The sequence below is a fragment of the Bos indicus genome, chromosome 29 (assembly GCF_029378745.1).
Source record: "Bos indicus isolate NIAB-ARS_2022 breed Sahiwal x Tharparkar chromosome 29, NIAB-ARS_B.indTharparkar_mat_pri_1.0, whole genome shotgun sequence".
Lineage (NCBI taxonomy): Eukaryota > Metazoa > Chordata > Mammalia > Artiodactyla > Bovidae > Bos > Bos indicus.
The window spans coordinates 29697223-29711424 of record NC_091788.1 but is presented as its reverse complement, the minus strand read 5'-3'; the positions used below and the strand labels follow the sequence as shown (position 1 = coordinate 29711424).

General features: G+C 42.9%; 1 protein-coding gene across 1 annotated transcript; it reads left to right on the top strand.

The window, feature by feature from the left end:
- The first annotated feature begins 8932 nt into the window (after nucleotides 1–8932).
- Nucleotides 8933–10195, top strand: LOC139180720 (prostate and testis expressed protein 13-like). The gene is made up of 4 exons (XM_070783052.1): nucleotides 8933–9037; nucleotides 9168–9194; nucleotides 9536–9676; nucleotides 9993–10195. Exons 1-4 carry the CDS (start codon nucleotides 8974–8976, stop codon nucleotides 10157–10159), a joined length of 399 nt encoding a protein of 132 aa, XP_070639153.1. The 5' UTR covers nucleotides 8933–8973; the 3' UTR covers nucleotides 10160–10195.
- The last annotated feature ends 4007 nt before the right edge of the window (nucleotides 10196–14202 follow it).

Sequence of the window (14202 nt, the reverse complement as noted above, 5' to 3'; positions counted from 1 at the left end):
TGCCTGGAGGTGGGGAGCGGGAGGGAAGGGTTAGAGACACTGTGGCTCAGCAGATATGCACAGTGGGCGACTTCCTAAGGCTGCATTGTTCAGTGTCCTTTCCAAAGAATTCAGAAAGGGACTGGATTCCAACGTGGGCTGGCTCCATCCGAGGGCAGAGGAGATGTAAATTTGAAGCTCTTAATAATGGCCGGAGAGAGCTCCTCTTTTCTCTCTCTCACCAGAGAAAAGAAAAATGTATATTCGTGGAAGGGGCAGAAAAGATGGGGGTATTTGGTGTGTTTGTATTAAAATTTGTTCCTGTGTCTCTCCTTGCACACCATGAGACACCAGAGTATCCTTAGAAGAAATTCCCCTTTTTATTTAAGCTACTTTGAGTCCTATTACTGATACTTGCAAACAGTAGAATTCTAATTAATATTTGCATGTTGATTGCAAAGCTGCCAACCAGGTGTTACAAATTAGGTTAAATTGGTTACATGTGGAGAAAATAGAGAGCAATAGAGGCTGTAAGAAATTGGACAACCCTTGACTGAAGAGGCAGCAGCTGTGGAGCTCGGGCTCACGGCAGCCATGCAGTATTTCAGGTTCAGCACTGACAAGTACTTCATTGATTCAAAATATTCAAAATCTCTTTTAATGTGGATTTTAAAGTATCCACAGATCTGGATATTTGTGTGACTTCCTCTGGTATTTAGTGTTGCATAATTTAAAAAGCAATACTGTGCCATGAAGGCCAAACAAAACACATTTGGTAGCAGAATACATGAATAGTATTGATTTGTGTCTCCAATCACTGAACTCAGAAAAAACAGTCCCTGGGACTTGACTTTAATTCTCAAGGAACCCACGGATTTGTCTCATGCTAATTCCCCATGTACAGTCACACTACATTTTTCTGGTGCTCATACTCTGTACCTGGTGAACTCACGGTCCATTTTTTATTTATGCCTCAGGCAGTACTCCCAAGGAACATAAGCCATTTTCCCTTTGCTGAATGGAAAGGGAAAACGGCCTCTTAGCCTCTGCTGACTGACTGAGACTTTGATTGAGCCCATTGGCTTGTTTCTCCTCCAACCCATTGCCAATGCCCCCGCTCCCCGCAACTCTATGTCTTTAGAACATCTTTGTGTCCCACAGAAAACCCCAAGGCAGGCCCACTGGCTTTCAACTCAGTGTCCACTCCATACACGAACAAGGGTGGTTTAGAAAAGCTCTCCTTGGGGTCCCCTTTTGCTGTCTATGCTTTTCCTCCATGGTCACTGTGAGAAGCCTCTGCCCCAGATCAGTAGAGGGCAATCATGTAAGGGGAACTCCCTCCCAATGTCCCAGACAGGAAATAGGGCAAGATTTTCCTCTGCCAACCTGTCAGATTCCGCTTCTAGAGCCCACCAGGGATAAATGAGATGTTTGCTTTCTTGTTCTTTCTGCCAACCCTCCCAGCTTTCTCCTGGAACTGGACAAGTGGAGGACACTGATTTTTTTTTAAATTTTATTTTATTTTTAAACTTTACAATATTGTATTAGTTTTGCCAAATATCAAAATGAATCCGCCACAGGTATACCTGTGTTCCCCATCCGGAACCCTCCTCCCTCCTCCCTCCCCATACCCTCCCTCTGGGTCGTCCCAGTGCACCAGCCCCAAGCATCCAGCATTGTGCATTGAACCTGGACTGGCAACTTGTTTCATACATGATATTATACATGTTTCAATGCCATTCTCCCAAATCTCCCTACCCTCTCCATCTCCCACAGAGTCCATAAGACTGATCTATACATCAGTGTCTCTTTTGCTGTCTCGTACACAGGGTTATTGTTACCATCTTTCTAAATTCCATATATATGTGTTAGTATACTGTATTGGTGTTTTTCTTTCTGGCTTACTTCACTCTGTATAATAGGTTCCAGTTTCACCCATCTCATTAGAGCTGATTCAAATGTATTCTTTTTAATGGCTGAGTAATACTCCATTGTGTATATGTACCACAGCTTTCTTATCCATTCATCTGCTGATGGGCATCTAGGTTGCTTCCATGTCCTGTCTATTATTAACAGTGCTGTGATGAACATTGGGGTACACGTGTCTCTTTCCCTTCTGGTTTCCTCAGTGTGTATGCCCAGCAGTGGGATTGCTGGATCGTAAGGCAGTTCTATTTCCAGTTTTTTAAGGAATCTCCACACTGTTCTCCATAGTGGCTGTACTAGTTTGCATTCCCACCAACAGTGTAAGAGAGTTCCCTTTTCTCCACACCCTCTCCAGCATTTATTGCTTGTAGACTTTTGGATCGCAGCCATTCTGACTGGCATGAAATGGTACCTCATAGTGGTTTTGATTTGCATTTCTCTGATAATGAGTGATGTTGAGCATCTTTTCATGTGTTTGTTAGTCCACTGATTTTTTTCCTTCCTCTGAATCATACACATCTTTTTATGATACAGTAGACCTAGGCATTATAGTCTTTGGGCACATTCATTCTCAACCATGAAGTTTTCTCTGAGTACCTCAGTTTTAATTATTGACTTGAGAAGGAGCTAAAGAGAGTTGGCTAATCCCTTTCCATTTTTTCCCCACAAACAGTTATCTGGCTTTCAAGGCTATTGTCTTCTACATAATCTGATTTTGAATGTCTATCTTTGAATAATGTCACCTTTGTTTTGGGTGTGAAACAAATCCCATTTCATCCCTGGATAATAAAGTTGGCTACTGCAAATGCCAAAAGTAAAAAGTAAAATAAAGTCTGTTATTTTTTATACTTTCTTCCAGTCTCAGAAGCCACGGGATCTGTGTCCAGGACCCTGGTTGCCAGGCTGTATCTATCTACCTTAGTCTCTAATAAGAAGGCTAAGCTTCAACCTGGAATGTCAGCTCTAAACCTTACATGTTCTCTTTTAGGCCAATGGAATGTCTTTTCTCTCTTCTTCCTCTTTAATTAACAGTGAGAGAGCTCTTCTTCAGAAATCTAAGTTTACGTAGTATTTTACTGTGAATTGAACTGAACTTACTGTGAAAATCATTGCTTTCTCCAATCCTGTGTTATGTTGCTCCCTTCCCTCTGCCTCTCAAACCATTTCTCTAACCCCAATTTGGCAGGCAGTTTTTCTCTCTCTCTGATATTGAACATGCTAATTTCGGCTACTATCTGTAAGGCCAAATACTTGGTCCAGGGCTATTAACAGGTTGTCGTCAGCTACTTTTGAAGTCCTAACAGTATCTAATCCGGATCTCTGAAGGCTGTCTCTCACTCTTGGCTGCCTCTCTGCCTAAGGGCTGACTGCCTTATACACTTCAGTGGTTGATCCAAGAGCAATTCAAACCACTGTTCTCCAGGCTCTGTGTCTGTTCTTCTTATACAGTCCCCTTTAAAGGACTTCTCTTGCAAGTTTATTTGGGAGTAAAGGGGATTTGTATTATCATGTTCACTTCTGAACTAGTTACATATAGTTGATGATCCATGTTAGTTTTAGCTCCATGAGAACCTTTGTTGAATTTGATCTTAGGCACGTTTTAGAATTTTTTGGTTTTCCTCCCAATATACTAATCATACTCATAAGCATCTAATGGACATTTTCTTGTAGTAAACACTCTTCTAAACCATTTGCATATGTCATCACATTTCATTGTCACAAAATACCTATGAGGTTAGTAAATTACTTTTAAAGATTAACTTAATTAATAGTAGATATATACACTAAAATTGGTCTGTTTTTTTCATTAATAAGGAAAGGAAAGCACAGAGAAGTTAACTTGTGCATGATTACATCACTAGTGGGAGGCATGTCTGGAATTTGAAGCCAGATAGTCTGAGCACAATGCCCAACTGCTGAGACGCCACTTGTCACGGTTTGGGGTTCTGCAGAAGGACAAAAGAGGGGAAGCCATGCTTCTCCTGCCCACTTGTTTACTCCTAGTAATACTGCAATAAAAGGCTGTAGGAATGTTTGCAATTGTAGACTGTTACGATGCTTGAAAGTGTGTGGTTTAACAAGAGAAGCAAAAATTTTAAACTATACACAAAATATGCCTATTCTCATGGTTTGAGGGACATAAACCCCAAAACCAAAGAAAACTCATCACAGGTGGACAAAATCCAGCTACTGGCTATGGTTGTCTCTCTGCCCTCTTAAATCCTCTGTAGTGTAAATCCCCTCCATCCTTTTGAAAAGGTACCCTCACATGCCCTAAGTCCTACCCTCAGGAACAGACCCACTTCCTGCCCCCTAGTATATGTTCTGATGTACAATAAGTCACAGATTCTTTCACCCAAAGTGCATTATTCAGACAGACATTGGGGTTGTATTTAAGGAAAAGAACCGTGGTAGCCTAGAGGAGAACAGGAGGAATGCTCCGTGGTCCAAAGGTCGTCATCACGGGCATGCCCATTCAAAAGGGTTTTGAATCTTGGGACCCATAAAACAGTCCTGGATGGTGTTGCTGGGCCAAGTTCCCTCCTGCTTAAGATTACTTATCGGCATAAGGTGTGTATGTCCTCCTTGATCTTGCTCGCCATTCAGCAGGAAAATAATGGTATTCATGCACCTGCACACACACACACACACACACACACACACACACACAGGCTCACACATGTGAACACAGCCACGCATATAAAGAAGCTTATCATTCTCTGAAAAATTGATTCTCAGAGACAACACAGTCAGTTTAGTTCATAATCAGCAAGAGAAATACTCTCCTAAATGTAATCTGCAAAAATTTATGCCAACCCTAGGAACATTGTTTCACCTTATTAGGCAGAATGATAAAAGGACCTGCTTCATTTATCCTCCTAAACCATGGTCAGTGGCCTCAGATATAGAGAAATATGGGGTATAGATCCAGTTTTTTTTTCATTTATTTTATTGAAGGATAGTTTATTTACAACGTTGTGTTAATTTCTGCTGTGTAACGAAGTGATTTAGCTGTATATGTATATTCCTTTTCATATTCTCCATCATGGTTTCTTACAGAACACTGAATGCTGTTCCCTGGGCTATATGGTAGGTCCTTGTTGTGTATCCGTTCTGCGTATACTAGTTTGCATCTGCCAATCCCAAACTCCCAATCCTTCCCTCCCCCATACTCCTTCCCTCTTGGCAACCACAAGTTGGATCCCGTTTTTATAAGCAATAGAGTCTTTGGTGCCTGATTGCCAACCAACAGTTGCACAAAGACTTGGCTGAAATTCTGAAACTGCTATTTTTGAACCACACTTTAAGGCTGACTGTTGTTCACTATTCTCTTTGAGGGAAGGAAGGCAGCAAGATGTTTCATTATTCTCACATTACAAATCAAAAAGCAGATATGAGAGCTGTTCTTCTGGGTACATTTGTGACTTATAGCACAGTGGTTATCAGACCATCCCACCTTTCTTATGTAACCAAAACCTTCCAAAACAGTTGCTTTACATTTATAGAATTCGGCTGTCTAAAAAGTTAACAGTTTGCATCTTAAATGACCTGTATGACCTAAGATATAGCCTGTTGTGTGTAATGACAGGAACAATTTGTGGTCTAGAAGTCCTTCCCCTTGCCTGCCAGGTAAACAAAGGAGAAAAAAAATCGTCATTAACCTCACCCTTGTGGTCTCCTAGCTTCAGTGGGAAGAAGCACGTTATTAATTAGAGATAAAGGGCCCTATGAAGAAAGAAAGTTCAGGAAAATATAGGCAAAGAGACAGAGATTGCAATAGTATCACAAAGTGAGGCCTGAGAGAGTGAGCACTTCACAGGTACAGTTACAGATGCTGTGGTCACAGCATTGAAGAGTTGTGGCCCCTTGTGATCATTCTCTAACTTTGGGGCTGTCTTTCAGTCACTCATTGTAGATAGTTGAAGAGTTGGGGTTTTGATTTTTCCCAAGATAAGGGGAAATGAATGAACTCCAGGTCAGGTCTTTGGGAAGGCAAATAGGGAAGAGGAGAGTCAACTCAGCATTCAGGACTCAGGAAATTGTGCCTGACTCTGCACTAGGTCTGGGAATAGAGTCTTTTCTAATGATCCTGAACTGGCTCCCTTCTGCCTCCTCCTGGAGAAAAGCTACTTTTAGCTAGGAGTTTGGCATCTAGAAAGGCTCTTGGGGACGCCCCGAAAATCCTAATGAGAAAGGAAGTCTGGAGATGGGGGAAAAGATACAAGGGGATGATTCCCAGGACACTTGAGCGGAGTGCCTTTTAGAAATCAAAAGCCTTTTGGATATTTCTGCAGTCTTTGATTGTTCTGAGGAGTAGCGCTCCTGATGTCACCCTGTCTCAATGAATGACAGCTTAGTTAATTTCCTTGCAGCTCACTCATCTGAGAGAAACCAGTCTGTGCTGAACCTGAGTCCCTGACTTCAAAGAATGTTCTGAAGGAACCTGTTCTTGATCTTCCCGCCCACTCCAACACACAAGACATGCCCCCACCAACTAAGAGCTAACCTTTAGCATGTCGTTCCTCTCACGACCCCCACCATTGGGTTCTTCTCCTTGACAAGCCAGAACTCAGTGGCAGACCATGGCTGTCTTTGGACTGGTGACCTCTCAGGGTACTCTGTGCTGACTGAAGCCTCTATACTACTCCAGCTGGTGGGACTGTGTGGCTCCTGAAGTTCCCAAATGCCAACATCTGCTAAAACTCTTAGCTCTGTTACATCCTTGTGCCTTGGCATTGGGAGCACATTCAGTTCACTTTTGCCTGGGGAAATAGAAATAATGAATCCCATAGAGTCATGTTGCACAGTGGTAAGGCTACCACATTTCCACTGTACAGCTTTATAACAAAATAACCTTTTGAAAGGGTTCTCCCACAAAGTTAGAGAATCTCCTGCCATGCTGGGCCTCCTCTAGGAGGGGAAGTGAAGTACAGCAAGAAGGGTGTAAACTCCCAAGGAGTTCTGGCTATGAATTTCTGCATGAGTCTCACATGTTCCAAATGCAAGACATGCAAAGGAGGTCCCTAAGTGAATTACTTCCTTGACAATGGCCGGTAAGTCTTAAATCCCAGCCAGGCTTCTGGGAACCCGAGTTCAGTGGAAGTTTGCCCATGAATAATGTTTTCTCTGCTAGCAAGAGAGAGATTTTATTTTTTCATGGAGACGGTATTTTTCTTAGCCGTTCTCCTCATTTCTCACTGCCATGTGATGATTCAGGGTGCAGGTCACTCTAGATCTAGAGCCCTGGGAGCTGTTCTCCAGATTCTAGAGAAAAGGAGACAGCACGGTGGAGTGGACAAATAACAGCCCACTAAATCAGACAGGTGTGTGCCTTGTGACATCTGGAGAAAGATGCTGCAACTCTCAGTGCTTCTGGGTCAGTGGTGAGATGGAGTCAATTATTCCCAACCTACGAAGTTGTTCGGAGAATTCAAAAGATGAAGTGGGTCTCATGCCCAAAGACTGTTTGAGACACCCAGCAGGTCTTCATGTTTGGCTCCTCCCCTTTGCCATTACCCAGGAGTGAGTCTATTAAGTCCTAACAAAGGTATCAGATATAGCTCTGAGAGGTCCTGTCTCACCTATGCAGTCACAGGGGCACAGAGATGTTCAGTAACTGTTTGAGGTCACACAGCAGACAGGTAACACGCTTGGGCTCCCATCCCAGGTGTGCATGGCGTCCTCTCTGGATGAAGATTACGTGAGGGATCTCCCTTGGGTAGACTGTGTGTGTGGCTCTGGGGATGAGCTCATTCAGGTAATCAGCCCCCACCCGCTCCCTCCCCCAGAGGGGCGACCTGCCATCACCACTGCCTGTCTCCTGTGCTGTGACTGCTAACCGCAAGGGGAAGGCCAGGAACTCGAAATCAGGCTGTCATGGCAGAGGCCCCATTCCTTGTGCCTCTCCGGTGAACCGCACTCATCGTGCCATCCAGGTTATCTGATCTGTGCAGGGCATCACTCTAGCTGCTGAGAAGAAAGCAGCGCAACACACGAAGCTCTTGTGTTTGTGGAACTCCTGTTCTTGTGAGGGGAGAGAGACAAAGGAAGGAAGGAGAGGCTAGAGAAGGACAAAGTGGGTAAGTACTCTGGAAGTGAAGTGAAGTCGCTCAGTCGTGTCCGATTCTTTGCGACCCCATGGACTGTAGCCCACCAGGCTCCTCTGTCCATGGGATTTTCCAGGTAAGTACTGGAGTGGGTTGCTACTTCTTTCTCCGGGGGATCTTCCCGACCCAGGGATCAAACCCAGGTCTCCCGCATTGTAGGCAGACACTTTACCATCTAAGCCACCAGGGAAGCCCAAGTACTCTGGAGAAGATGCCAAATAGGAAAGGGGCCTGCGAAGTGTGGTGAGGGAGTTTGGGGTGTGCGCATGTACACATGTGTATCCTTAGCTCTAACTTTCTAATCCCGCCACATCCCTTCCGAGCGAGTAATCGAAACATCTCTTCCTCTTTCTCCCCATCACTCCGAGCGTTTGTCTCTCCATTGTAATCATTCTTGGTCTTTGTCCCCACTCAAAATTTTAATGAATAAAGCTGGAGGGAAGCGGGGATCACTTTCACCTCGTCGCCTGTTTTCCTGGGCTGTCCCATCCATCTCAGAGAGGGATGCTCCACCGGGCAGTCAGACTGTATCTGGGGAATCGGCTGAGGTGAGTGTCCGGGAGGGTTGTGGTACCTAAGGGACCTGAGAAACTCACTCCCAGATGCTCAGGGCCCCAGCCCTGTTGTAGCTGAGTGGACATCACATGGATGTGGACAACACCTGTTGTGTAGACCAACAGGCAGAAATACAATCATGTGAAGAGGTACTAGGGAGAGAGATTCGATACCAGCATTAATTAGCATTTTATGATAGATCTAATAAAGTGAAACAGGACATCTGCTCGGCCTGAGTTCTAAGTAGGTGGAAATAGACAGGATGTACTGTCTCCTGGGAACACTGGAGAGAGAGAATTCAAGTCGACTGACCTGAAATTTATGCCTTTGCGATTCTAGTGGGACGCCTGAGGGCAGGTGGTGGGGATAAAAGAGGCTGGGGCCTCCTCCTGGGACCTCTGCAGGAATGGGCCCCTGGATGTTCAGGTTGCTTCTGATGAGCATGTTCGCGGTGCTCTTCGTGAATGAGAGTAAGCCTGGTGAGGGTGGTACTTGGTGGGCAAATGGGCGGGCAGAGAATGTATGGGGAGGAAGAGAGGGACTTGGTGACTTGACTGGTGTGAAGTGGTTCAAGGAGAATTTTTCTTCTTCTCTTTACAGGAGACAGAGTTCTGGGTGCAAACAAATGTACGGTGCAGTTCATTTTCAGTTCTTGGATAAATAACGCCACAAAGGAAGGGAACATTTTTGAGTTCTTTTCATATTATCTCTCTACCCTCCCTGGCTACACTCCCCTTTCCCCACTGACTGTTCTAGTGTCTTCTTTTAGCCCCCAGCCTTGGGTGAGAGGGGGAGGTCTTTAACTTCTTGAGGGGAGTAATGACCCCCTGACAGAAGCTGGGAGGGTGTCCGCATCCCTCCTGTGTGTGTTACACCACTCGAGTGTAAAGGTTTCCAGGTGGGGGTGGGCTTCTGAACAGAATCCCTGTCCCTAGAATTCTGCATCAAAGCTTCTTCTTTTCCTTTAGGGTTTCAGCTTTGCCGTCGATGTGAATTCCACAATGGATACAGTTGCAACCACGTGATTGGAAGTTGCTGGAAATTTAAAATAGCTAACCTGAAGAGAGCTTGTGTCACAGACAACTTTTACTATTATGATCGTGTTGCAGGTAAGTGGGGTTAGAAAGAGACAAAAGATACTATCAGTAGTGGCCATGATCCCTGGACTCAACACGTGGAGGGAGACTGGGACCATTGCCAGGTGGGAAAGTAGGATTCTCTGTACACAGACCTGGGATGGAGGCTGTCTGGGAGGCAGGTACCTTTTGCCTGGTCCTGTTTAGAGAGACATAGATGAAATGCAGATATAGCTTTGGGGCAAGTTTCCTGTGTTTAGGAGATTTTTGAGGTTCTGGGAAGATGTCATTGCTAGGAAGATGATGAGATCAAGCAAGATGATCACATTTACTTTTCCATTCTCTTTAGATAGATATAACTACAGATACTCAGTGCTGTCTTGTAGGACTTGTGAAGAGGGATCATTCATGCTATTTCATGACTTATATAGAGAAACGTTTTGCTGCACTGAAGACAATTGTAACGATCCTGAGAAAAATATGGACATTTCGAAGATAGCAATGTCGTATCCATAAAACAACAAATAAAATAATTAGGATTTTAAAAAACCATCTCTCATAGTTATTTTTTCCTTTTCCTTACCGCCTGGCCACATCATCTCATATTTTCTCAGAACCCAGACCCCGCTACTGTATTCCAGTAGATCTACTATGCATGCTCTTTCTTCTGATATTGCTTCCATTAACAGGAAAGTGCAAAGCCATAGGCCCCCCAAAGCCAACTCTGCCTTCTGGATGGATTCTCATCTATTAACTCCCTGATATCTCCTGGCAAGCTTTACTTGCCCTTAGGTCTGATGCTAAATTCAGAGTTCTAAAGTTTCTGGCTAAGGGAGAAGAGTATTTTTCTGATGGAGCTTCTGAGAGAAAGTCAGGAGAAAGCAGAGGGTATTAAATTAGGGACATGAAATCACAAGAGATTGTGGGAATATTTGGGAAGAGAATAGAAGAGGTATTTGGTGGTGGCTGGAAAGGGCTGGTATTCCACAGGGGCTCGGGAAAGTCAGTGTGAAATCAGAAAACACCAACTTCCGTGAAAGGAATAGTCAGTACATTAAACTCAAGAATCTTAGGATTTTTGTTTGTTTCCAATCATGTTATCTTATTTTCATGTTCAAAGCCAGGTATATCAGGATGGGCACTTGGCTGAGTGGTGGTCAGCTACCCTGTCTCCTGGCATGTGAGCAGTACTCGACCACCCACTCCTCAAAAATATTTAAATATTTTCTTACATTCAGTGTGCTCATGGATAGAAAACTGAATGTCTTTCATCTACTGGCACAGTCCTGCAACAGAAGATGTCAAAGAGAGATAAAAGTTTCAGATCTTCACCATAGTTTTTATTAGAAGATAATTAGCTGTGAAATGAAAATAATTCCCAAGTTATTATTTACTCACTTTTGGTTAAAAAAATTTTTTTTACCATATTAACCTTTCTGTGTGCTAGAATCTATAAACACTACTATTTTTTAGGTGTATAATTATACACACATGTACATACATATATGTAAAATATATCATGCTTTGTAATATTCCTCTTGATTATTGGGCTTATTGGTTATTAGTTCTTCCATATTCTATTTTCATAAATAGAATATATTTTTAATATTTTATTATACAAATTATTATTTATTATACAAACTAAATATTTTCAATTTTTGCTGGAATTTCCCTCAAATTGTATCATGTTAGAATGAATATTATACTTTAACTTCTTGCAAAGTAGAAAATACAGTTGAGTCTTCCATTCAGGGTCGTTTAATTGCTTTATGTAGAATGGAGATAGTAGCTGCTGCTGCTAAATCGCTTCAGTCGAGTCTGACTCTGTGTGACCCCATAGACGGCAGCCCACCAGGCTCCCCCGTCCCTGGGATTCTCCAGGCAAGAACACTGGAGTGCGTTGCCATTTCCTTCTCCAATGCATGAAAGTGAAAAGTGAAAGTGAAGTCACTCAGTCGTGTCCGACCCTCAAGGACCCCATGGACCGCAGCCTTCCAGGCTCCTCCGTCCATGGGATTTTCCAGGCAGGAGTACTGGAGTGGGGTGCCATTTCCTTCTCCGGGAGATAGTAGCAGCAGGCTCCAAATATGAAATGATTCATGAGGGACTCACTGTGGCGTGTGATTAGTTTCTAGAATGGTCCAAGAGGCAGCTTCACACTAAAGTCGAGCTGCAGCGTGAGGACGGTAGCTGGCGCAGGGAGGGCAGCAGGCACACACTGAGTGACAAATGGAGACCTCCGCCACGGCGACAGCAAGGCGGAAGCCAGGATTCTGCGGAGCGCCGAGGCCACGCCCCTCGGGTTTCCTCATCGCATCTGGAAGACCCCAGGTCCAGGCTTCCCGAGTCTGTCCTGTCTGCTTCCTGTCTTGGGTTTCCATGAGATTCTGACTCCCATACTGCCCCATGTTACAGCCCCCCCCCCACCCCCTAATTTTCTAGGTCCAGTTGTGGTACCGCCTCACTCCTTACATTTTACAGAAACAACTGGGAAGTAGAGAGAACAGGGAGGGAGGCCAGTCCCTGAGCAAGTGCAGTTACTCTAGATTCAGGTCCAGTGTTCTCTTCCAGCCAATGGTGCCTTGGTGGGTGGTGAACCTAAGCTGGCAAAATGGATCAAATAAGACAAACCAATTGTATGTAACTTTCAAACTGAAGGGTTTAGTAATATTAGGAGAAATAGGATTTCTTTTGTATAAATGTGTGTCAAATCATAGATTTCCAAAAGAAAGGCGTTCATATTGAAAATTGTCAGAAAGTCACATCTCACAACCTTTGTTTGCAAACTTTATACAAGTCGTAATTGTACTGGAATCCAGGAACCTGGGTCTAAAAGCTCAATAGACACTTTTCAGAGACATTATATGATGGAGGCTTCCAATCTGACCTCGTGTTTTCATGGACTGGGCTCTAAAACAACTGCTGAATTTCAAAATGTGCCTCATGAGTATTTGATACACAAATGTGTGTGGATTTCTTGATTTATGCTGGTAAGGTATTGCTAATGGGGACAAAGAAAAACTGGAAAAACAAAAAAAATGATTTGTACTGTTTCAACCACGTGGGTATTTATTTGTTCCGTCAGAGATTCACTGGGGCAGGGAAACCTGCCCACTGGCTCTTAGGCAAACTAATGGCCACCAGGAAGGATGCTATGAGCTAGCTGGAGCTGAGAAGAGGCTGTGAGTCAGGAAGCTGAGGTGTTTACTGTGGAGTTCCTGGGTTGATTGCAAAGCTTTGCTTAGGACTGTCTAGGCAGGATTATGCTTCCATTTGGGACACCTTGGAGGCTAGCAGTGTGGTTTATAAATCTCCACAACAAGTAGGATAGTAAAAAGAAAATTCCATCTAAAAAATCAGAGTCTACTAAAGTAGTGTAAGCCTTCAAAGATCTGAGAAATATAGAATTCTGCCACTCACATTCTTTCTGAAAAAATTTCTTCTGAGGAAGAAAGGAACTGTCAGTAGAAATGAAATTGAGCAGGGGGGAAAGATTAAGAAATAGGTAAAAGTTAAAATATTGGTAGGGAAGGAGACAAGAGATAGCAAATCTTGGATATTATTATAGAGATTGCTTCATAAAGACAAAAGCAAAGTTTACTTTGCTTTCAGTGCATTCAAGAGATGAAGCTAGTTCATGGCAACACTGTTTATAGTGGCCAAGACATGGAAGCAACCTTAATGTCCACCAACAGATGAGAGGGTAAACTGATACACACACACACACACACACACATTTATACACACTGGAGTATTACTCTGCCATATAAAATGAAATATCGCAATTTGCACTATCATGGATGGATCTAGAGATTTTCATACTATGTGAAATTAAGTCAGAGAAAGACAAATATATGACATAACTTATATGTAAAACTAAAAAATGGTACAAATGAATTTATTTACCAAACAGAAATAGACTCACAGGCATAGAAAACAAACTTATGGTTACCAATGGGGAAAGGATGGGGACAGATTAATTTGGGATTAATAGATATATGCTGCTATATATAAAATAAATAAACAACAAGGAGCTACTGTGTGTTGCAGGGGAACATATTCAATATCTTATAATAACTTATAATGGAAAAGAATCTGAAAAAGAATTTATATGTTGTATATGTAATATATATAGATATATGACTGAATCATTTTGCTGTACACCCAAAACATTGTAAATCAACTATACTTCAGTTGAGAAAAAAAAATGAACCTAGAAAATGTCACCTGGTCCTTTGCAATCTCCAACGTAAAACTCTCCCTATGGAAAAAATACAAAAATATACTTGACATAAAAGGGCTGCAAATGAACCCCATGTATATATTGGAAGAAAAATGAAACAAATCCCATGCATACAGAAAACAATACCCGAAAAACACAGCTCCAAAACAGAAACTCAATGCGACATTTCAAAGTAAACTAACTGAAAGAAATGAGGGAAATGATAGAAAAGTGAACTAAGGTGAAAGAAATGATAGAAATTCTGAAAAATCATAAATCAAAAAGGATTGAATTGCTCCTTTTCTAAGAATTTGGTCTAAAAGCCACTTGGGGTTAT